The 21,700-nt window shown below is 53.4% G+C and overlaps 1 protein-coding gene across 1 annotated transcript in view; it reads right to left on the bottom strand.

The window, feature by feature from the left end:
- The window catches only part of MVB12B (multivesicular body subunit 12B), a 194,042-nt gene that overhangs the window by 20,030 nt on the left and 152,312 nt on the right, over positions 1-21,700 (bottom strand). Inside the window, exons 8-9 of the mRNA XM_045469366.1 lie at positions 4,191-4,246; positions 1,561-1,620 (exon numbers count right to left, since the gene is read on the bottom strand). Coding sequence (XP_045325322.1) covers positions 1,561-1,620; positions 4,191-4,246 — 116 coding nt within the window. The remainder of the gene's footprint in view (positions 1-1,560; positions 1,621-4,190; positions 4,247-21,700) is intronic.

Genomic DNA, 21,700 nt, shown 5'->3' with positions numbered 1-21,700 from the left:
GGGAACCAGTGGGAATGTACGTACAGCCCCGAGCTGAAGGTGAGCACAGAGCAGGTGCTGAAATAAAGGGGGCTATGGCTGTGGCACAGGAGGCCCGAGGCAGGAGAAAACACGACATTCAGACGCTGCCTCCTTGGTCCAGCACACAACACCTCTGCACCCTCAGCCCCGTCCGTGGTGCCAGGTGCTTGCGTTCGCATAGATTCGTGAAGTGTTCCTGAAAACCCCATGACGTGCCTTCTACTGTTATCCCAGCTTCAAACAGAGAGGGGACCGCTTGCCCCGGGTCAGCGTGGAGCCGGGTGAGACGTCTGTGTGACCTTGTCCGTCCTAAAGGGGTCACAGGCCGTGCCCCTGATTTATCCCTGCAGCCAGAGTGAGCCACCTTGAAAGCCACCTTGAAAGAGTGAGCCACCTTCTGCACACGCTCACCGGTGCCACCCTGCGCAGGGCCCCAGGCGAAGGCGGTTTGCGAACAGGCGGCGGGCAGAACCGTCTGGGGGCTGCTTGCTTTTGAGAAGGGGGTGCACGGGGCCCCACGTATATACACGGAGCCTGTGTATCTCCAATGTGGTGGCCAGCCATTCTTTTCCCCAAGTTCACTGCCCAGCACCCGCCCCCTCCCCCCAAATCTATAGATGACAATCAGGTTGGTTTTTATGATTTAGTGAGAATCAAAGACAAAGGGGGACTTTTTTTGTCTTGTTTTTGCTATGACAGCTTTAGAAATTTGTTGTACTACATTGATTCAATTTTCCTTGATTTCAGCCATCTTTCAATAATGCAACCTGCTTCTGCTAGCTGGGTATACAGGAGAAAACCCAAAGGAACTGAGAATATTGAAATGGTTCTACCATTTCCATCTTGGAGACAAATGTGCCTCTCAGAGGAGAGCCGGATGCAAGCATGTGACTCTGCCTAACGACCGTCTACACATAAGAGACGACACACACGCTCCAGTGATGTCTTACGCAAACAGGGAAAACACTGACCGGCGGGTCTGACCCCAGGCTCCTTCCCTCCTCTCGGCTCTCATTCCTCAGAGTTGTCACGTGGGCTGGAGTCTTGGATTTCTTTCTTTTTTATTAGGAAAACATCCAAACCATGTGGAACCAGGCGGCCAAATGGGGCCTCGCTTATCAGGCACAACGGAATGTATCCTGATCCTTGCTCTAAACCTGGAAGAGGCTCCTTGGATGTTTCCCCAAACCCCTCCTCATGACAAATAAGCAGGAGGAGGAGAGGGAAAGGAGACTCCGGGCCTATCCCCCAACCTCCACCTTTTAAAAACGGAAGCATTTTAAAACATTGAGGCCCGAATGGTTTCATCTGTCACTTAAAACCTTCCGGCTTAGAGAACACAAGGAGGTGTTGGTCATATGTGATTTGAAGCAAAAAACACGTTAAAAGTGAGTTTCTTTTTCTAAGGAATAAATCTGAGCGACACGGAAGTGTTTTCCTTGGAGGCCCCCCCACACCTGGGTACCCCCCCCACCCCCGCCAGATCCTGGGACCGCAGACCCGGGCCCCACCTGCCCCCAACTCTGGCAGCTTGCTTACCTCTTTTTCAATTTCTGCCAGAGATTTGATGGTGATTCCCAAGAGATCAAAGGGCTGCATCTGTAAACACAGATCAAGGCATCCTTTTAAACGGCTGGAAAATGCTGTTTCACATTCGCTTTTATGCATGACGACGGTGACATCTCAAACCACCCTATGTGATCTAGCGTTTTCTCTATTCTCTTTCAGTGGAAACCCACCAGGACTCTAGTGATCACTGAGGGTACAGGGGTGAGCGACGGGAGTACATATTGCAGAAAACCTGGTCGACAACAGGGCTGGCCCCTGCTGGCAGGGACCCTGCCTGGTCATCTGTCGACAGCACCCAGCAAGGTCACAGCCCTCCTAAAAGACAGTGACTGTCACTGATCACTTCTGCCTCTTCTCCACGCCCGTGTCAAAAGCCGGTTTGCTCCTTCCACAGCTGGGGGGCCGGAGGGGCACAGGGCTTCACCACATGCCACCCTGACTGCTCCATCTACGTGGTGGGATGGGTCTAAGCAGTTCCAGGAGGCAGGATGGTCAGTCTCTTGTCTGAGACTCCTTGACATCCAGGGAAGGAGCCGGAGGGAGTTCTAGGCCTCTGGAAATGCAAGGGGAATGAAGGACGTGCCCGTCAATTATCATTTGAGAAATGAGAAATGACCAGTCGTGGTGAAAACTGGTAACACTGCATTTTAATGGGCGTTTCTAGAAGTTCATGAAGATGGGAACTTTTTCTGAGAACGCTGGCTTTTCAACAGACAACATGAAAAATCAAATGCACATGGCAACAAGAGTCAGCTGGAAGCCTGGAGAAGTCTGGGCTGAACGCATGGTGAGAAGGGACCTGGTCCCTGGGGCCCCTGCTCTGAGCCCTCTCTGGGCACATCGGGCATTTCATATTCCCAAGGGGGTGGGGGCCGAAAACAGGCAGCTGGGACTAACAGGTGAAACCGGAGTCTCAGACAAAAGCCCAGGCCTTCGTGGTTCCCAGCCACAGCCCAGAGGTGGGGCTTCCTCTCCTGTTCGGAGCAGGGTGGCGGGGCCGTCCTGGCTGGGCTGCCGGGGGAGGTTAAAGGACAGAGCACAGGGGGTGTGTGGCACGGGGCTTGGCCCAAGCCACCGGGCCTCGGGCACGTGCTGAGTCGGCAGCGCCGGGCAGCAGCGAGCTGGCGAGGGCGATCTTGGGGCAGGGCCACGGAAGTCGGCACTCCGCTCCCGGGGCTGTGCTGCCAGTAGCCACAAAACAGCCTGGCTCTCTCCCGCTGCCAGCCCGAGTGGCAAGAACGGGGCTGCTTGCCCGCCATCCAGCAGAGGTCCAGCTGTTGCATCATTAGGCTCTAACTGCCCCACTAAACTTTCCCGATTGGAGCCGGTGCGCAGGACAGAACAGCCTCTCCGAGGGAGCGGGGCGGGAGAGGCGCCAGCGTTGCCATGGCAACGCGGCCAAGTGGCGTCGGCTGAAGTTACTCATGCTCCGCATGTCACGTCACGAGCATTTTTCAAGATTAAGCTGCTTACCAGAAGGGTTCAGAGGAGGCCTATTATATTTCATGAAAATGGAAACTACAGAGCAGGTCAAATCGCAAGCCGGGTGGTTTTAAGCTGGATCCAAGAAATACACTGAAGGATTCTTTAGCTGGTGCCCAAACTGGGGCCCTCACGGTTATTAGCTGCTCGAAGCAAAGTTCTGCAAAACGGATTTTAAAAGCCCTGAAACAAGTCTATCGAGCCTGCACGGGCCAGGCCTGTAACAGTTGAGGGCGGGGCTCTGCACCCAACGTGGGGGGCACCATCTGACAGGGTCCCAGGAGTGCCAGATGGGGTGGGCTCCTCAGTCTGGGATCGGGCCTTCAGGCCCCCAACCAGCCCCCTCAGGCCCCCTGTCATCAGAGATAGCTCAGGGGCCCCAGCTGGCCGGTGCATAGCATGGGGTTCCTGGGGGCCCACAGTGAGCGGGAGAGCACAGCCGCAGGCACACACACTAGCCGGCCGGCCCTGCCATTCCGAGGCCTCCCTCCAATCCAGAGCAGAGAGTGTGGTTATCGCAGCATCCGGCAATGACCATGAAAAAACCAGGCAGTCTTCTTTCTGTAAAATGTCGTCACGGTTAAATAAAAAAAACCAAAAATGAAGTCGAACCTGGGGGCGCCTGGGTGGCTCAGTCGGTTAAGCATCCGACTTCAGCTCAGGTCGTGATCTCCTAGTTTCCGAGTTTGAGCTCCACATCGGGCTCTGCGCTGTCCTGACCTTCGGACCCTCTGTCCCTCCCTCTCTCAAAAATGAATAAACGTTTTAAAAAAAATTTAAGAAGTTGAGCTTGGAAACCAAGAACATTCACAATGAGCCCAATTTATGGTCACATTTGGGGGGAAAAAAAAAAAAAAAAGGCTTGGCCATGGCCGAATCTGAGTTTTTCCGCTTGTCTGCCTCACTCCTTCCCCGCCCCTCGTGCCTGCTTTTCCCTAACTCTCTGAGCACCTGCTACGTGCAGCCGTAGCTGAAGGGGCCCAGAGAGGGAGTTGGGACAACACGAGGGAGGACCGGGGTGTGAGGGCTGCCGGGGGGGGGGCCCTGTGTGATGAGCAGAGGGAACGCAGGCGGGCTGGGGGTGACAGGACAGAAGGGAGATCATGCAGAACACTTACACTTTCTGGAACACAAGAAAACTTCTCTGAGATCATAAAAGGCACACCATCCATTGCTGCAAAAGAAGAGAGGAAACGGCATTGCAGACACCGGTGACGTTCAGGGACTTGAGATGCTGACGAAGTACAAGCTGACGCGGGCACAGGTACCACCCCTGCACCTAGGACACACACCCGGTGCAGAAGGCCAACACCTCACACACCCCCGGAGCACCACACAGAGGCACAGACCAGAGCCGTGGGGGCAAAGAAGGGCCTAGAGGCCACCTAGGAGTCAGGCCTCTGATCTATAAGCAGCGGGGGCCACCAAGGGGCTGGCAGCAGGAACAGAGGCTCAGGCAGGCAGGGAGGGGACACAGCTGTGCTCTGCGAGGTGGGCAGCGGACGTTCTCTCAGCTGAGAGTGACACAACCGTCCAGGCTGCCGGGCCCACGGGAAAGGTCCAGCTTGGAGGAAAGAGTGACTTAGGCATCAGAAAGACTAGGTTTGAATCCTGCCTGTGGGTTTCAGGGAGCTTAAGTTACATTTTAAAAGGAGGATGGCAGGGCCTGTGAGGAAGGGTGCGTGTGCACTGAAGGCATGTGTGGTGCCCGGCATGGAGAAGGGTGGGGGCAGCGTGGCCACCATGGTTCAGCCTCCGTCCCCTGGGCCTGGGCTTTTTTATTTTTTTATTTTTATTTTTATTTTTATTTATTTATTTATTTATTAAACTTTTTTTTTTTTTTTTTTTAACGTTTATTTATTTTTGAGACAGAGAGAGACAGAGCATGAACGGGGGAGGGTCAGAGAGAGGGAGACACAGAACCCAAAACAGGCTCCAGGCTCTGAGCTGTCAGCACAGAGCCCGACGCGGGGCTCGAACTCACGGACTGTGAGATCATGACCTGAGCCGAAGTCGGCCGCTTAACCGACTGAGCCACCCAGGCGCCCCGGGCCTGGGCTTTTTTAGATGGACTGCTGTCTTCAGGGGACAGCAGAATGGGAATGGGTCCCAAGCAAACAGAAACACCAGGGTCTGTGGTGCGGTTCCCTCCCCCCGGCCCTGCCGGCAATGGCCCTGAGGCACACTGTGGCCGAGGAGGAGGACGTGGAGAAGACGTGGTGAGTGGGCTCCCTGGGAAGCGGCTTCCCCCAGCATCCAAATGGGGCTTCCCTGGCATACAGGTGGCAGTTTCTTTCAGACCTAAGGAGGAAGAGTCGCGGGAGCGGAAAGAAGAAAAGCAGGAGAAAAAGAGAGAAGTCTGGGACAGAGTCAAAGAGGTCTGATCGCCAAGAGGATCATTTTACTCTATGTTCGTAATTTATTTTGGAGAGGAAAAGAATGAAGCCTTCTCTGGGAAGTCTGAAGAAAAGGAAATAGCACAGCTGGCCCCAGCTGCCGCACCGCCGGAAGCTTCCTTTCTTTCTAAGGTTGCTGTGCGAGACTTGTTCCCCTGCCCCCTGGCTCAGATAGAGACTTCCATGGTCGGGGCGGGGGGGGCTTGTCCCATTGTGGGGTCCCCGCAAGCCGCTGGGGCTGCCTGGAGGAGCTCCAGCTAAGGGCCAAGAGCAGTGTGACACTTTCCCAGAAAGGGTGATGGGAAGAAGCCCACAGTCATCTTCCGCAGTACGTCACACATTCGGACGTGACAGGTGACATCGGCGCACATATGCGTGCATGCTTGTGTATAGCCGCGAAAACCCATCAGTGAACAGATGACCCCTGAAAGGCCACGTACTTTCTAGAGGACAGGACGGGGTCCCACCCAAAATCTAAGAAGAGGCCACGATCCCTACCCAGCAACTGCCACCATCTTCCCAACTCCGGCTGTGAGCCAAGGTTCACCCCCGATGGCTCTCTGACCCCTGACCCCCTGCCCCCTCCTCAGTGCCACAGAGGCGGGTGGGCACGTAGCACTTAGCACTTGCCATCATGTCACAGACTGCGTCCTGCTGAGGGTACACAGGTAGCAAGCAGTGACTCAAAGCCTCTGACCCTTCCATTAGGCTTAAATGGAATTTCTGAGAACACATCTGCCTCTTCCAGACCAGGGCCTCTTCAAGGTTTTGACGACCATTATCATGCTCTCCCTAAGTCTCCAGGTGGCCCTTCTACGAGCTCCTCCTGATCGACCCCGGGCCAGGAAGTGGGTGTGTGCGAGAATAGTTCAGTCAGACCCGCCCTTCCCCAGGCCTCCCTGCTCACTGGCCATCCCAAGTCAAGGTGAAAGCCACGGTCTATTTTGCCTCTCCTTTAAATTCCCCAAGCCCACTGCTGTCCCCCGCCAGGGCCACGTCACTCTGCTCTCTGTACACACGTCTGCACACACACACCTCTTGCCGTTTCTTTCCGCCTGTTAGGCAGTGGGGCCCAAGGCCGAGCTCCCTTTGCTCGCCCCACGCACCCCACGCAGGAAGCACGCTGACCCAGGGCCCGGTGTAGTCTTCAGCGAGCCCATCTTCAGCACACATCCCCGAGTGGAGAAGCCCTGATCATTCATTCACGAGGCTTATTGGCGTGTGGGGGCTTCCGAGAAGCCAGGCGAAGAACTCCCCCTCGCTGATGACAGTGCCTGCATCTGAAGGCCCATGTGTGTTTAGAGAACGTGTGTTCTGGAGATGGGGTGACGTGCGATGGCCTGATCACCCCCGGAAACGAGAGGCCTGGGGAGCAGTGGGCGCAGGGGCGAGGCAGGGAGGTCCCAAGCTGGGAGCACATCAGCTCCCCAAACGGGGGGATTCCTAAGGTGGGGGTCCTCACTGGCACGTGAGGGCCTGCGAGCCCGTCACAGAACGCCCTCTCCCCTCCCCTCTCGTGCTGACCCCTGGCTGCCCTTCTGAGTGCCCCTCCAGCGGTGAGCCGTCCCAGGGGCGCTCCCCCTCCTCCCCGGGGACCTGGCCGGGGCCACATCTCCTCTCCGGGCAGTCCACGAGAGTCCCCTCTGCATCCCCGCATCCCCGGCACAGGGCAGGGCCCGGAGGGGCTCGGTGGCTGGCCCCACAGGGCACGTACCTAAGCCCCTGGGGGCTTGGTGAGCTGTTGACTGCCATCTTCCCCTAGTAACTGGGAAGATTTAAGCAGGGAGGAGGAGTACTTGGGTTTTTAAAGAAATTTTAGCACATTAGTAAAAATTCAGTAAATTTTGTGGAGGTGAAATTCACAGAATATAAAATTAATCATTTTAGAGGGAACAATCAGCAGCATCTGGTCCATTCACAATGTTGAGCAGCCACCACCTGTCTCTTCTTCCAAAGCACTTCCCCCCTCCAGAGTCATCCCCCAGCACTCAGCACTTTCCCTCTATTCCCCACAGCAGTGTGTTTTTCTCTCTCCTTCCAACTGACGGTCATGCCTTTGAAAAGAAAGATCTAGAAGATCTGGCTCTCCGGACCATGGTGGCCTGGCCTCCTGGAATGTCGCATTACTCCTTCTCAGGTTAGGACAGGGAGGCACACACGCACGCACAGCATTTCCAAAAGGCCCGTCTTAGCTTCTGAGACAGACCGGAGGAAGTGGGTAGGTCTCTCAGCTGCCTGGAGGGAGTTTCATTCAGAGGCGCCTCCCCCACCACGCTCTCAGGCCCTTCCCCCACCACGCCCTTCCCCAGGTGGAGACCTTACTTCCAGACCTGGAGAATGGGGGGGATATGTTGGGGCCATGGGCCAGTCCCCCACGTGAACATCATGGTGTTTGATGAAGGTACTCCTTCTGGTCCTCGATTAGAGTCAAAGGCAATTTCCTCACAGAGCAAATTTCTCTAGGAGGCTGAAGGCAGAAGACCAGAAGCGACATCTTTATGGGGCCACACTACAGGAAGCCCTTGTGGACAGAAGAAAGGGAAGAGGCACCCCGCGACTGTGTGAGAAGAGGCAGCCGTAGCCTTCAGAGCTATGCTGGCCTGGCTCGCCCCATGGCTGGTGCCCTGCTGATGGGCTCGGCAGCGGAGGAGATGGTGGGGAGGACCACTCAGATCCAGTCTGACTGCCAAGGGGAGCTGACTGGTGAAGGGAGAGAGATGGGAACTTTGGGATAAATTTCCACTTTAGAGTTCACGATAGAAAGATGGGCACGGCTGGATGCTTCTCATGTTCTAGAAAATAGACTTTTAACGGGCTTGCAGGAAAAAGAAAGCAAGTTGATAGGATCCTGTGGGCTGAAGTTCCTGGACGGAACTGGCGAGAGGAACAGGATGCTGTTGCCATGAGGGGAGCCCCTTAAAAGGGGAGCCAATAAAACTTTGCTAAATGGTCTGCCAGCCAAATTTCATTTATTTAAAAAATCTAGTATATCAAAGGTTTGAGTAGGCTGAAAGAATGTGGATTTTAGCAAAGTACTTGGCAAAATTTCTCACGTTACCTGTGTGGACAAGACAGATAAATATGGCTGGACAACGTTAAGGGGAGGGGAATCCATAACTAGCTGGACTAGATGTTCAAGAAGCTGATTAATAGATTGACACCGACCTCAACTGACCTCTCCGGAGGGTGCCCAGGGCGTTATCAATTAGTTCAGTGAAGACATGCCTAGTAGGCTTATCTAGGATGTGGCTGATGGAGAGATCTGGGAGGAGAGTCTATGAACTGGGTAACAGAGAGAAATCCAATAAAGATCTCAAAAAATTGGGATCCTGGGCTAAATTTAACGATGGAATTTACTGAAGGTCAATGCTAGTAAGTCCTGTACTTTAGGTCTAAAAAACCTACTGTGTTAGATGGGATGAAGGACATGTGAAATAACAACAGAAGACATGAAAAGAGACCGGTTCGTAGCTGAACAAGTCGGTAACGTGGTTTGGTATTTAACCAGGCAGGAGGGGTGCCATGGGTAAGTTATGGTGCGACAGTCCTGGTGCTGGTGAGAGAGCCGCCATCTTGGTCTGCTCTGGGCTTGACTGTGAGTTCAGTATGGGGACTGATCTCTCAAAGGGTCCTCTCAGGTGGCCTACAAGGAGTCCCAGGATGGTGAGGGACCTGAAGTCAGACCACGTAAGGAGAGGGGAGGAAACCATCAGGTCTCATGCTCCAGGAAGGTGTCATCCCTGTCCATTTTTGTTCACCCTCTAGAACCCAGCACTGTGCCAGCACATGGGGAAGGGCAGAAAGATGGGGATCCTGGTCCAGAGAAGACTCGAAGGTGATCGTAACCAAATGTCTGCGCGTATTTTCAGAGCTACCACAGGGCGAGGGCTAGAGGGATGGGGCAAGGACGAAAGGGAGGAACAGCAGAGCTGGCTGACCAGGGTCCAGGCAGAGGCCACGTGCTGGGGAGTGAGGGCGGGATTTTATGTGTTGGGGAGAAAGCTGATCTGTGGGACTGCTGAATCCCCTTCTAATTCCATAACATCCATTTCTACTCTTTATCTGGGCAGCCATTCCATATTTTAAAATATCTAGAGATTTGCCAAACATAATTCTTAAAATCAATGGCACACATTTTTCATGTGTTCCAAAAGAGTGTTCATAAATCATCTCCATCCTGGCTACTCATGGGGGAGCCACGTTACTTCCTTCCTTTCTTTCTCCCCTAGCTGAAGCCAGTGTTTTGTCTTCACTTTTCTTTAGTGCTCAGAGACTGTGACGCTCGCTCAGTCTATTGCTGAATCTACTCAGAGAGACACGTGGGGGAGCTGGAGTGAGAGCTGTGAGCGAGGGGGTCCCTGCTCTCATAGAGCCCCTGTTCGGATCCCCCAGGCTGCCCTCCCAGGCAGCCGGGGTCTGGGTGGGGGATCTCAGGCAGGCACCGCCTGGCCAGTCCGTGGCCACAACCCAGAAGCAGGGACAACGCCTGTCCTTTTCTTGCTGGCGCCAAAGGTGGCATTCCTGGGGCACACGGCAGTCCCCTCTCTAGGCCCCTTGGCTCCCAGGGACACGACAAAGCCCCCTTCCCCACCCACCGCCAAACCCTGGAGGTAACAGAACTGCTCCCAGTTCTACAAACCAGGCAAGAGGATAGGAACCTCCGCCATATTGGGTGGTGAACACGTAGCAAGTAACTTAAGCCTCAACACGGATCGCTTGCAAGTTATACTCAAGGAAGCCGCCGGGCGCCTGGAGGCTCAGTCGGTTGAGCACCTGACTTCGCCTTAGGTCATGATCTTGCAGTTCATGAGTCCGAGCCCCCATCGGGGTCTGTGCCGACATCTTCGGATCCTCTGTCTCCCTCTCTCTGCCCTTCCCCCCACTCTCTCTCTCAAAAATAAACAATTAAAACATTGCAAAGAAAAAAAAAGGAAGCCGAGGCCGAGAGCAGTCAGGTGCCAGGATTCGAGTACAGAGTCCAGCTTACAGTGGCTGTGTCAGTGTAGGGCTGCGGTGGGAGGGTGGGCCTGGCAGTTCAACGGCCTGGGTCTCACCCCCAACTCAGCAGGTGCGGACGTGTGGCCCGGCAGCCCGCCCCACCACTCTGAGCCTCGGCTACCCTGTGAGATGGGGGGAAAGACGCGGCTCTCAGGAGGCTGTGTGAGGGTCACAAGAGAAGCGAGGCCCCCGGCCCGCAAATGGTGGTTTCCGCCCCGACCTACAGCCACGCGCCAGACAGGCTTCCTTTTAGTACCAGGACTGTGTTTCCTTCTTCTTTTTTTTTTTTTTTTTTTAATTTTATTTTTGGTGGCAGTTTTAACAAAATGCTGATCCACGGCACGGAGCAGCATACAGCACATGAAAGCCAGGATGTGCCGCGGGCTCCGTAGTGCAATTAGCATTCTCCTAAACAAACGAGCTTCAACAGAGCTGTAATTAAGCAGGCCTGTAATTAAGTATATGCCCTTTATCATAACGATCATGCTTAAAAATGGCATGATGCACGGAACTCTGTTATTAATGCTGTAATCCCAGACTGAAGTGCGAGTACATAGAAATCAGCGTGTCAGGCCTGTCACCGGAGTGTTTGTAAAATACATTAAAGAAAAAAACCCAGGAAACAATGAGCTCATTCAACTGTTCTTTTTAAAATCAGGCACTACAAGTCAAGAGGATTGTGAATGCTCACAGAATCTGCAAGGTTTAAACAAATAAAGCTCTAATCTGCTGCCACTCCCTATTCTAAAGAAGGAGAGGGGGGGAATTTCCCCCCCCCCCCCCCAACTGACCCGAATACCTGACTTTGCTATTCTTGGGGGAAGTAAGTCCAATTTGCACACCGTATTTGTTTGGACGAAGAATCAGACTCCTGCTTACACAGACAGCCTAGCTAGGACCCTGCAGGAGCTCTGGCTGGGGATGGGACAGGCTTAGAGTTCCTGGACCTTCCCTTCGCACGGGGACTATCACTTTACTCGAGAAGGCACTCCCTCAGAGCCATCCCTTGACTCTCTCCTCCAAACACACACCATCGGACTTCTGCAGGCTCTACGCAAACCCACCGCCGACCAGTTCCCGAGGGCTCCAGAACCACGGCCACCCCGTTGCCTTGGGGTACCCACAGCTGCTCAGGGCTGCCCACCCCTTCCCTCACAGACATCTCACCGAGGAAGTGCTCTAATCAATGCATGTTTTAATTTCACCATGCTTGACAAAGGGTCATAAAATCATGTGGCAAAAAATGTGATATTTAAAGGAAAAGACTCCATTCCCAGCATCTCAAGTATCGTCCGCTTATAGGTAAAGCCCTGTAACGTGAACTGGAGTCACAACAGCTCAGAAGTACTTGCACAGACGATGGCGAACGAGGTGGCTTATTGGCAGGTGGTCATTTTCCGAATAAAGGTAAATGCAGCTGGAATGGTGCAAGGCCTTTAATCCCGGGTACCTGCTTGTAAGTAATCAGCAACCTGACCCTTTCTTCTCTCCTTCCCAGTGGATTCAAGAGTCCTTTACAATTTGTGACGGGAAAGATGCCAACGCCTCAAGATCTCAAGGCCGGTCCTCAAAATTCATTTGCACACCCAAACACCAAGCCTGTTCTGTTTTCTTGGTGATTTCACTTTGGGGATATTCCCTGGAAGATATCTGTAGACACCTCCAGGACTGTCTGCTCAGTGACATTCCAAGTGAGTCCACATAAGGCCAACCACTTCATTCTGGATCCCCAAAGCAATTTGTTTTTCCAGTTATTCATAAGCCCAAAGAACTGACTTATTAGCCACAGTGCCCTCCTGAGGGAGGAGGGAGTGGGTGCCAGAGTCAGACATGTGTGAGCACTGAGCTGGGCTCAGCCACTTGCTGGCTGTGGGATGCGTGGGGCAAGTCACTGGGCCCAAGTCACATGGGAGAGGACTAACCACGCCCACTCTGCAGCACTGCTCCGGGGACGAACCCGCAGGGGAGAGGGGGCAGAGCACGGCCCCGCCTGCAGCGGGCACGGAGGTAGTTACCAGTGATTCGCAGATACCAACAGCCCCCCCTTCTGCAGAGGCGTGATTCAGGCCGGGTCCACCTCGGACTCAGGACAAGGGTTTAATCTCTCTGTGCCTCTCTTTCCTCAACTGTAGAAGGAAAGGATCATACCTGGATTGCTGTGAAGCTTAAAGGAGATAAAAGCCCCAGGCACAAAGTACGTGCTCGGTAACGGTCACCATGACCATCATCGCCACTGCAGTTGGGGAGAATGCCCTTCCAAGAGAGTAGACCTCTGTGGTTTTCGACCTTTTACATCAACACGTTACGTGCAGCCACATTAAGTTCTGTAATCCGGGGGTGTGAGTCCCAATCCAGAGGCTTCTGGAGGTGCCGAAGCAGTGCCTGCCCCGGAGTACCTCAGTGCCCCCCACCACCCGACCATGGCTCTCCCTGGGGTCTGCCATCTCTGGCATTATAGGTCAAGCTCAAGTAGGAGCAAGGCCCAAGCTGGGCCCAGGCTGCTTCATGTCCCCCAGGAAAGAGTCCCAAAAGTGAAGTAAAGAAAACTGCCCCTGGGTGCCAGGTCCATGAGAAATAGCATATTCTTCAACATAAAGGTGGCTTCACCTGACAAATGAATATTCTCTGAGGTTCTACTGAGTGGGGGCAATTAGGAAGTCTCCCTGCTTCATTTCTTGGCCTCCCTGTCCCCCACACAGAACAACACCTGCCAGTAAGTGCCACTTTAGTCATGTGGCCCACTTCATCCCCCACATCCCTGGGAGGAAAGTGAGAGCCCTCCAACATCTGCCCCCCACCCCCCACTTCCAGAGCTGCCCTCAGGGGCCCGGGAGCTGGGGCCTGAGCAGAGGGAGCCTAGAGGGCAGGAGTCCAGAGAGGTTGGGCCACGCGCGCTCCACAGCCACGGGAAACTCTAGGCCTGTGCACAAGGACATCTTCCTCCCTCTGCTGCAGAAATGCTTTTTAATTTTTTAAGTTTATTTATTTAGAGAGAGACAGAGAGAGTGAGCGGGGGAGGAGCAGGGAGAGGGGGAGAAAGAGAGAGGGAGAAAGAGAGAGAGAGAGAGAGAGAGAGAATGAATGAATGAATGAATGAATGAATATCCCAAGCCGGCTCTGCACTGCCAGCTCGGAGCCTGATTTGGGGCTCCAACCCACGAACCATGAGATCATGACCTGAGCTGAAACCAAGAGTCTGACACTCTACCGACTGAGCCACCCAGGCGCCCCCAGAAACGCTTTTTAAATTTTCACAAGTATTTAGTAGCTTGGGCAGAGACCTACTAGGTTTTGCTCAAGGTAAAGATAAAATCCAACTAAGTGACACTTTTCCCCATGAGCAAAAGGCTCCTGGACTGTTGAGGAGCCACGGGGTAAATGTCCCCAGTGCGGGACAGAAAGTCCTAAGCGAGCTGGAGCGTAACAAAAGGGGCTCTGTAAAGGCAGGGTAAGAAGCAGACGGAGGGCCAGAGAAGGTCTGCTGCCCCTGGGAGCGACCACAGTCCTCCGGAACACAGGCACGGTCCGAACAAGCAGTTCAGGCCACGGCGAGTTGGGGATGGGGGCGAAGTGCGGATGCGAGGCAGCCTGGCCTCTAACTGCTGAGCGCCGAACGTCAGGTGCGGGGCGTGCGGGCAGGGCTCGGCCGCATGGGCAGGAACACACGCCTCCCCATCTTCTCAAGACCGACTTGTACACGGGCAGTCCCGACTTAAGACGGTTCCACTTACGAGTTTTCCACTTTATGATGGTACAAAAGGGACGTGCTTTTGGTGGAGGCCACATTTCAAATGTTGAATTTTGATCCTATCCTGAGCTAGCGCTGAGCGGAACGGTCCCTTCGCGGTGCAGGGCGGCAGGTCCCAGGCAGCCAGGTGACCACGAGCCGATGGCCATGCTGTCCCCGAATAGCCATCCTGTTTGTCACTTTCAGTACAGTATTCAACACACTTGAGATAGCCAACACTTTAGCAGCATATAGTAGGTTTTTAGACCCTCTTGCCCAACTGTAGGCCACCTTAAGTGTTCTGAGCATGTCTCAGGTAGGCTAGGCTAGGCTATGACGCCGGTAGGGCAGGTATAGTAAATGCATTTTCAGCCCGCGATGGGTTTATTGGGACGTAACCCCACAGGGAGACGAGGAAGACCTGTATCTTTTGAAGTTGTATTTTTTTAACCCCCTCAATAAAGGAATACATTTTAATTTCGAGAGAGAGAGCGCGAGCAAGTGGGGGAGGAGAAGAGGGAAGGAGCAGAGAGAGAATCTTAAGCAGGCTCCACGCTCGGCGTGGGGCTCCAGGCAGGGCTGCATCTCACAACCCTGAGATCACAACCTGAGCTGAAGCCAAGAATCAGATCCTTAACCAACCGCACAGAGCACGCAGGCACCCCAGATGAATACATTTCCTGAACAAACAGTTCCAAAAGTATAGCTGAGTTGAAGCGCCCCTTGAATTCAGAGCCCTGATCCCACACCCTCCTCAGGGCTAGCCCTGGGTGTGGTCTATGCACGGCCCATGGGGTCTTCCCGGCCTGTTTGCATGTGCGGAATACATGCACGTACGGACCCGTTTGCATACGTAGAGAAGAAATACAGAATTTTGTCTTGTATGTGCCTGTGTTTTTCATACAAACAGTATCACCGCAGAGCTAACTGCTCTGAATTTTGCTTTTTTTCAATAGCTGTCAGCGTTCCCATGTTGGTAGTGACAGACGTATCTCGGTCTTTTTAACAGCTGAACAGGAGAGTGGAGAGACCAGCAATGGCCAGCTCATAAGGAGCCCTGACTGCCATTTTAAGTGGCCTGCATGTCACCACGAGGTCCCTGGGGAGCCACTGAAGGGTTTTTGAGCTGGAGAGGGACATGGTCATGTTTTGTTTTAGGAAAGTCTTTTTTGAGTGTGGAGAGAAGCATGGATTAGAGGGAGTGAGGCTGGAGGCAGGACCTTGAGGGAGGAGGTTCTTGGCAGGAAAAGAGGTACGGAACGCCAGTGGTGGCATCTAGGACTGTGACAGCAAGAAGGGAGTAGTGGGGACGGATCGAGAGGTATTCAGATGCAGGGCCAAGAGACTTGGCAACTGGCTGCAGCAGTGAAAGGGGGAGGAGCAGGGGGAGGAGGCGAGGGTGACCCCGAGATTCCGGCTTGGCCATCGGGAGAATAGGGGGCCGGGGGACCGGGAGAGGAGTGCAGGGTAAGCTGGTGGGGGCCCTTTTGGCTGTATTGGGTTTGAGAGGCTTGCAAGACAACCCAAGAGGGAAACTGGTGAACGTGGTTGGGACGTCACGAGCGAGATGCAACATTGGTCGGTAAGGACCGCCCAGATGGAAATACAGAAGTGAGGGCTGGGCAGGACTGGGGGGTTCCAGCCCGCTGGTGACTGAGGCACGAGAGAAGATGAGACATTCTGGGAAAAACACACGGTGGGACGAGGGCAGGCCCACGACAGGGCACTGAGGACTGCTGACATCGATGCTCTGGCTGAGGAAGATAAATTGGCCAGGGGGTTAGAATGGTGCTAATGGATCAAATCCGGAGGTGACAGCATAAGCTTGATGTTAAGAAGTAGATATAGATACATAAACATACACAGTTACATATGTGTTTATACACTTGTGCACTTAGACGTATGCACACGCACTCCCAACACACACAACTGTAGGTATATCTCTATCCGCTGACAGCCCAGGAGCCGTGAGCCACATCTAGTGCCCAGATTTTGGGTTCTAGTGTTCTCCTCCAGAAGAAACAGGGGCTCTTTGTGGAGAAGTGGCTGATGGAAGGGGGGCGGGGAAGGGACAAGTCTGGGACATGCTGTTGTACCAGAAAGAAAGGCATCCTCAAAGAATCACGGAAAGTCCGCAGAAGGATCCAGGAGCCAGTGGGAAGGGGCTCCCGCTGGCCAGTCGGAACAATTTGAGTGTCAAAGTAATGATGACAATGAATAAGAACGCACCAGTGCACACCCAACACGCACAAACTGGGGGTGAGGGGAAGCTCTTCCTTACAATAAAACGCCAACTCCTATCGAAGGAATGACGGAGTTACGAAAATCGGTGGATAATCTGATGGGGAGGGAGCTATTCACGTAGCCCCCAAATACTTCCCACTAATTACATATCTGCCACAAAAGGAAACACGCTAATTTTACCGTAAAGAAACCCGGCGAACAGCACCATAGGCAGGGGATCCCAGCTGGGTCATGCCAACATCGCAAACCTCCTGACGGGATGCCCTGAGAGGGGGACAGCGTCTGTTGACGCAGTGACAGTGAAAAGAAAACCAGCCTTGTAGTGAGGAGGCCCACGTGCGTGGCGGTCACATCTCGGTGTCCTCATCGGAGACTGAACGGGCTGGGCCAGATGTCTCAGCCGGTGCTCATCTGCGACTTTAAAAAAAAAAATGCCACCTACTGTTCCTCCCCCAGGAGGTTCTGATTTGCTCGCTCTGAGCTGTGGGCCCCGGGTAGCAGTTTTTCAACGCTCCCAGGTGAGTGTGAGGTGTAGCCCTGGGCTAGATGAAGTCTAAAATCCCTCCTAGCTGGACATTCTTCCGTCACAGAAGCATCATATTAAATACGTATCGGTGATTTGACACCGGGATGAAGCCCCAGAAGATGCAGTTCTCAACCCCCCTGGAGGTAACAGCTGGTTTCTTGCTGACTTCTCCAGCCCTCGACCAGATTCTACTCACAAAGCCTTGTAACAGGTTCTGGTCAGATGCCTCCCCTTCCCTTTGCTGGAACCAAAGAGCAAGGAGAGAAGGTGTCCCAGGTTTCCGTACGTCTGAAGCCGCTCTGGACCCACCACTCTCTGGAGAGCGCTGCCCCAGGTGTGCCCGCCCAGGGGGCAGAGGAGTGGGCCAGGGCATTGCACACAGCCCCGTTTAAACCTCCGGATGGCCCTGTGAGGTGTTGCCATGCCCACCCTGCCAAAGCGACCTGGAACGCGGAAGGGAAGGGACTTATCAGGGCCACACAGCTGGTGAATGGCAGGGCTGGGGCAGGAACGGGGATGCTCGCTCCAAGTCCGCCGCCTTCCTGCTGTGCGAAGGATGAGGTGGGGATGTCCTCCAAGAAATGAAAACGTGACCTACAAATGGAAGTGGACTGTAATCCAGAAGGGGAGAGAGCGGGTGGCAGGCGTGTGGAGGTGGAAGAGGTCTGGGGGCCACCGCCCGCGGCATCTTTGGGGCACTCTCCCAGGGGACACTCTTACATCCAAGACAGATAGACTCGCCTCTGCCGTTCGTTCTCTGATGTCATGATTCCACTTCGTAGGTAAGCTTTTAATGGTCTGAGCGCCCACGCACTTTATCAACAGGATAGTGGGCTCGAATATCCCCCAAAGAGGACAGGTAGGACCCCATTAGACATTTTAAGATTTGAGAGGCGCCTGGGTGGCGCAGTCGGTTAAGCGTCTGACTTCAGCCAGGTCACGATCTCGCGGTCCGTGAGTTCGAGCCCCGCGTCAGGCTCTGGGCTGATGGCTCGGAGCCTGGAGCCTGTTTCCGATTCTGTGTCTCCCTCTCTCTCTGCCCCTCCCCCGTTCATGCTCTGTCTCTCTCTGTCCCAAAAATAAATAAACGTTGGGAAAAAAAAAAAAAAAAAAGATTTGAAAAGAGCTTGCCCATAGGTTAAAGAGAAATGGCGCAAAATGTGGCATTTTGGTACCACCGCACCGAGCTCTTCTGACCTTGATTAGCGGGATCAAATTCCCCAGGGCCTGGGCATCCCCCAGGGAAGGAGAGACTCTGGGACGAGGGCCCCGAGGCGCAGCCACCGTGGGAGAGGCTGCCTGAGCGGCTCCAGGCTTCAGCCTCCCTAAACTGCTGGGTGGTTCCGAAACCAGGCACCGTGGCAGACAGGGACGGGCCCAATAAAACGGGACCTCCACGCAGAGCCTGATGGCAGTCTAAACCCAACTTGAACTTACACAAGACCGCGCTGCTTGCGTGCATTCAGACCAGGCCAGAACTTAGCTGGAAGGGAAAAAAGGGGCACTTTTAGGTCTTGCATTTTTCTCCCTCAACAGAAAGCTCAAATCCTGAACTTCCCAGTTCAGCAGCCAAGGCCTGGCCGTCGTCCGCCTCACGTAGCTAGACCTCTACCATCTGGTGGAGGTGGGCAGGCTCCGCCGGCCCCCACGGCAGGGCGTGGAATGACAGGAGACTAGAAATGAACGCCCGTGGCTGGGATGGGGCGCAGGAGCGCGCACACTGGATCTACACCGCGGTGCGTTTCCAAACAGCATCGTTTTCGAGAAACTTCGCCCCAGGAAACGGCTTCTCTTGAAAGCAGTTTACCACCTTCCACAAACTCCCGTCCTGCGGACGGGCTCTCTGGACAGCGGTGATCTGAAGAGGAAGTTCTGAGAAACGATGCCTGCGCGGACACCCGCCTTGACGTGGAAATCCCAGGGAGTGTGCTCCCTTCCGTTAAACCTGGCGTGTCTGTGAAGTACAATGCCATAAATTACCCAGATCTCAGATTTAATATTAACCTTTAAAGGGCATGTCACAAAAATGTATTCTCTAAATATTGGTTGTTAGTTCACTTTGTAAGTCTATCACGGAGATAGGTATAAGGCTGCCACCCGTCTCTGACTACACCTGTCACAGACGTCTCCCGCCACCTGACAGTAATTCCAACCGAACCCAGCAGCCCCACGAGCGAACAATTCAACCATCCACTCTAACCACGACCCAAGCTCAGCCTTGAGATTTAATAATAGAGCCTGCTAATAGGACTCTAATTTCTAGAGCTGATGAACTTTCAGAGGCAACATGGGTTGAAATAGCGAGCGCAGAGATGACAAAGAATTTTAATCCAGGGTCCTTTGAACTATCCGGTGTAATAAGCACTTGTTCCTTTCCACAATGGGCATATAAAAGAGAAATCTCAATAATAATTGCTGTAATTATCTTGAAAAATATGCAGAGATTAATGGTGATTATGAAAATCTGTGTAATTGTTCTCTGAAATCATCACTGATCAAGCGGGATCCTGAGATGGCCGCTGCCAGAGAACTTTTAACGCCGAACAACATGTGGGCGCTGAAATGTGACATTTTGGCTTTCTCCTTGTAAAATATTACCCTGTGTTTACGAAGTTGTTTTTCATCATTTCCGAGACCCTGGCCTGCATTTTAACTCTTCATACCAGTGCCCTGAAAAGGTTCCAAGACGCCCTTAATGGGATGCGTATGTCATTGTGGTTCAAAGCCCCAAGTTCAACTTGTTATTTATTCAAATAATTAATTACTCTTGTATCCATCGAGCAGTTTGTCATGACACATTAATGACTTGATAGACTTCTATGAACTGGCGAACACAGAACAGCAGAGCGTTTTTATCGTCATTTAATTTTAAAACGATCCTGTGTGAAATTATCTAGTCGTGAGTGATGGTAGCATAAAGAACAGACTCAGCAAAGCCCCTTTTGGATCATCGCTTTATTAATGGTAACGTCAGGGAAATGAAAAATGCTAACATTGTCATATTCCGCTGCTGGGTGGAGATGAATGGCTGGGGGACGGGGCGAGGGCTCCCAGCACTCACTGCCAAGAGCACGGAGCCCCTCCTGGCGCCCGGCCGGCGGGGACCCCAGCCTCACACACCCACAAGCTCCTCGAAACCACCTCCATGCCCGGGCTCCCTTTCCAGTTTATGGCTCTCGATGTCTATTACTTTGTGTGTGTGGTCTTTTTAAAAAAAATTTTTTTCCCCACTTGAATTTTCCACTAGCGATCTAAAGCACCCTCACGAAAACATTTCACTTTATTGCTTTGAACATTAAATGTTATTAATCCAATAGAAAAACGTTAAAGATATTGCTGTCACCTTTAAATGTGAAATGATATTGGGCGCTAAAAAACGCTGGGTTAGTAGAAAAGATGTTCCCTTAGTTTTCAAGTCTTGAGATAACCGTTTTGGGTTGATGATAAAATAATATTTCTACATGGCTCACAGCACAACATCTGCTTAAAAGACACTTCCTGTTCAGCTTTTTTTTTTTTTTTTTTTTTTATATAGCGAAAATTGTTTCTCAATTGTTTTAATTACAAACTTGGGACTTTATGCAAACTACTCCGTGGCAGTGTGATTGGAAGACAATAGACGCAGTCCCTGATGAGCCCCGAACCAGCCAGCGAGCGGAATCGCGGGGGACTCTCTGCCGGCCACGTGCATTGGCGCGTCCACTGGGGACGCAACACAACAGGCAGTGAGGCATTGTTCCCGCCGCCCACCCCCCCCCCCCACCCCCAACAGAGAAGAAAGAGTGGATCTCTGCCCTTACAAGCTTCCTGCTTCTATTTCCCGGATCCCAGTGAAAAGCTCTACCACCCACCTGGATGTCTGATCCCGGGGCCTGGGACAGTAGGGACTTGTCCCCTATCCCCTCCTGCACCTGTCATCAGTACTTTAAATCCCAAAGAGGGGGGTGGTGGTGGCGGCTCACAGTTAGTTGAACTCCTACTCTGTGCCAGGCCCTGGTCTAGGGGCTTTCTGTGTCTTGATGGATTTCTCATGACAATCCTGAGTTATGTATTCTTGTTACTCATTCTCGTCACCCCCAGCCCCCTCCAATTTTACACAGGACGCTCTGGCTAAGGGCACTGAGGCAACCTGCCAGGAGCACACGGCAGCAAGACGCAGAAGCAGAAGTGAACCGAGGAGCTGCCTCCCTCCCACGACACCACAGAGCCTCTCGATCCTCTCTGGACCACAGTCCTGGACACGGGGGATGCCCGCCCCTCTGGCCCTGACATCGGCTGCTCCGCGTCACTCTAATCTACTAACCGGCACAACTATCAGTGTGGTCTGCGTTGAGATGGGGTGCGTTGAGATTTGATAAACAAATCCAAGGACCCGGGAAGGTCCAAGCCAGAGGTTTAGTTTGGTGCCTATTCTCTGGAATGCTTTCCTTTTCCAGGTGGAGACACTGGGGCCCAAGCGCTCACGACTTCCACGGGGACATTTCCAGCAAAGTGGGAGCTGAAGCCCTGGTCGCCGGAGGCCCCAGGCTGCCTCCACCCAGGACCTGCCTCATGTGCAGGGAGCCCTTGCAGGAGCACAGCCTCACTTTGCCCCCTCAGGGAGGTGTGAACAGAGCCACGGAGAGCACACGCAGCGAGGTGGGGGCGTGCCAGGGTGAGAGACCGTGCGGTGGCAGATTCGTTTGGGGGACTGCTGGGGCCTCTCAGAGAGACTGGCAGGCATCCTCTAGAGCAGCT

Source organism: Leopardus geoffroyi, chromosome D4, assembly GCF_018350155.1.
Source record: "Leopardus geoffroyi isolate Oge1 chromosome D4, O.geoffroyi_Oge1_pat1.0, whole genome shotgun sequence".
Classification (NCBI taxonomy): Eukaryota; Metazoa; Chordata; class Mammalia; order Carnivora; family Felidae; genus Leopardus; species Leopardus geoffroyi.
Note: the sequence above shows the minus strand (reverse complement) of the source record. Positions and strands in the feature narration are given on the sequence as shown.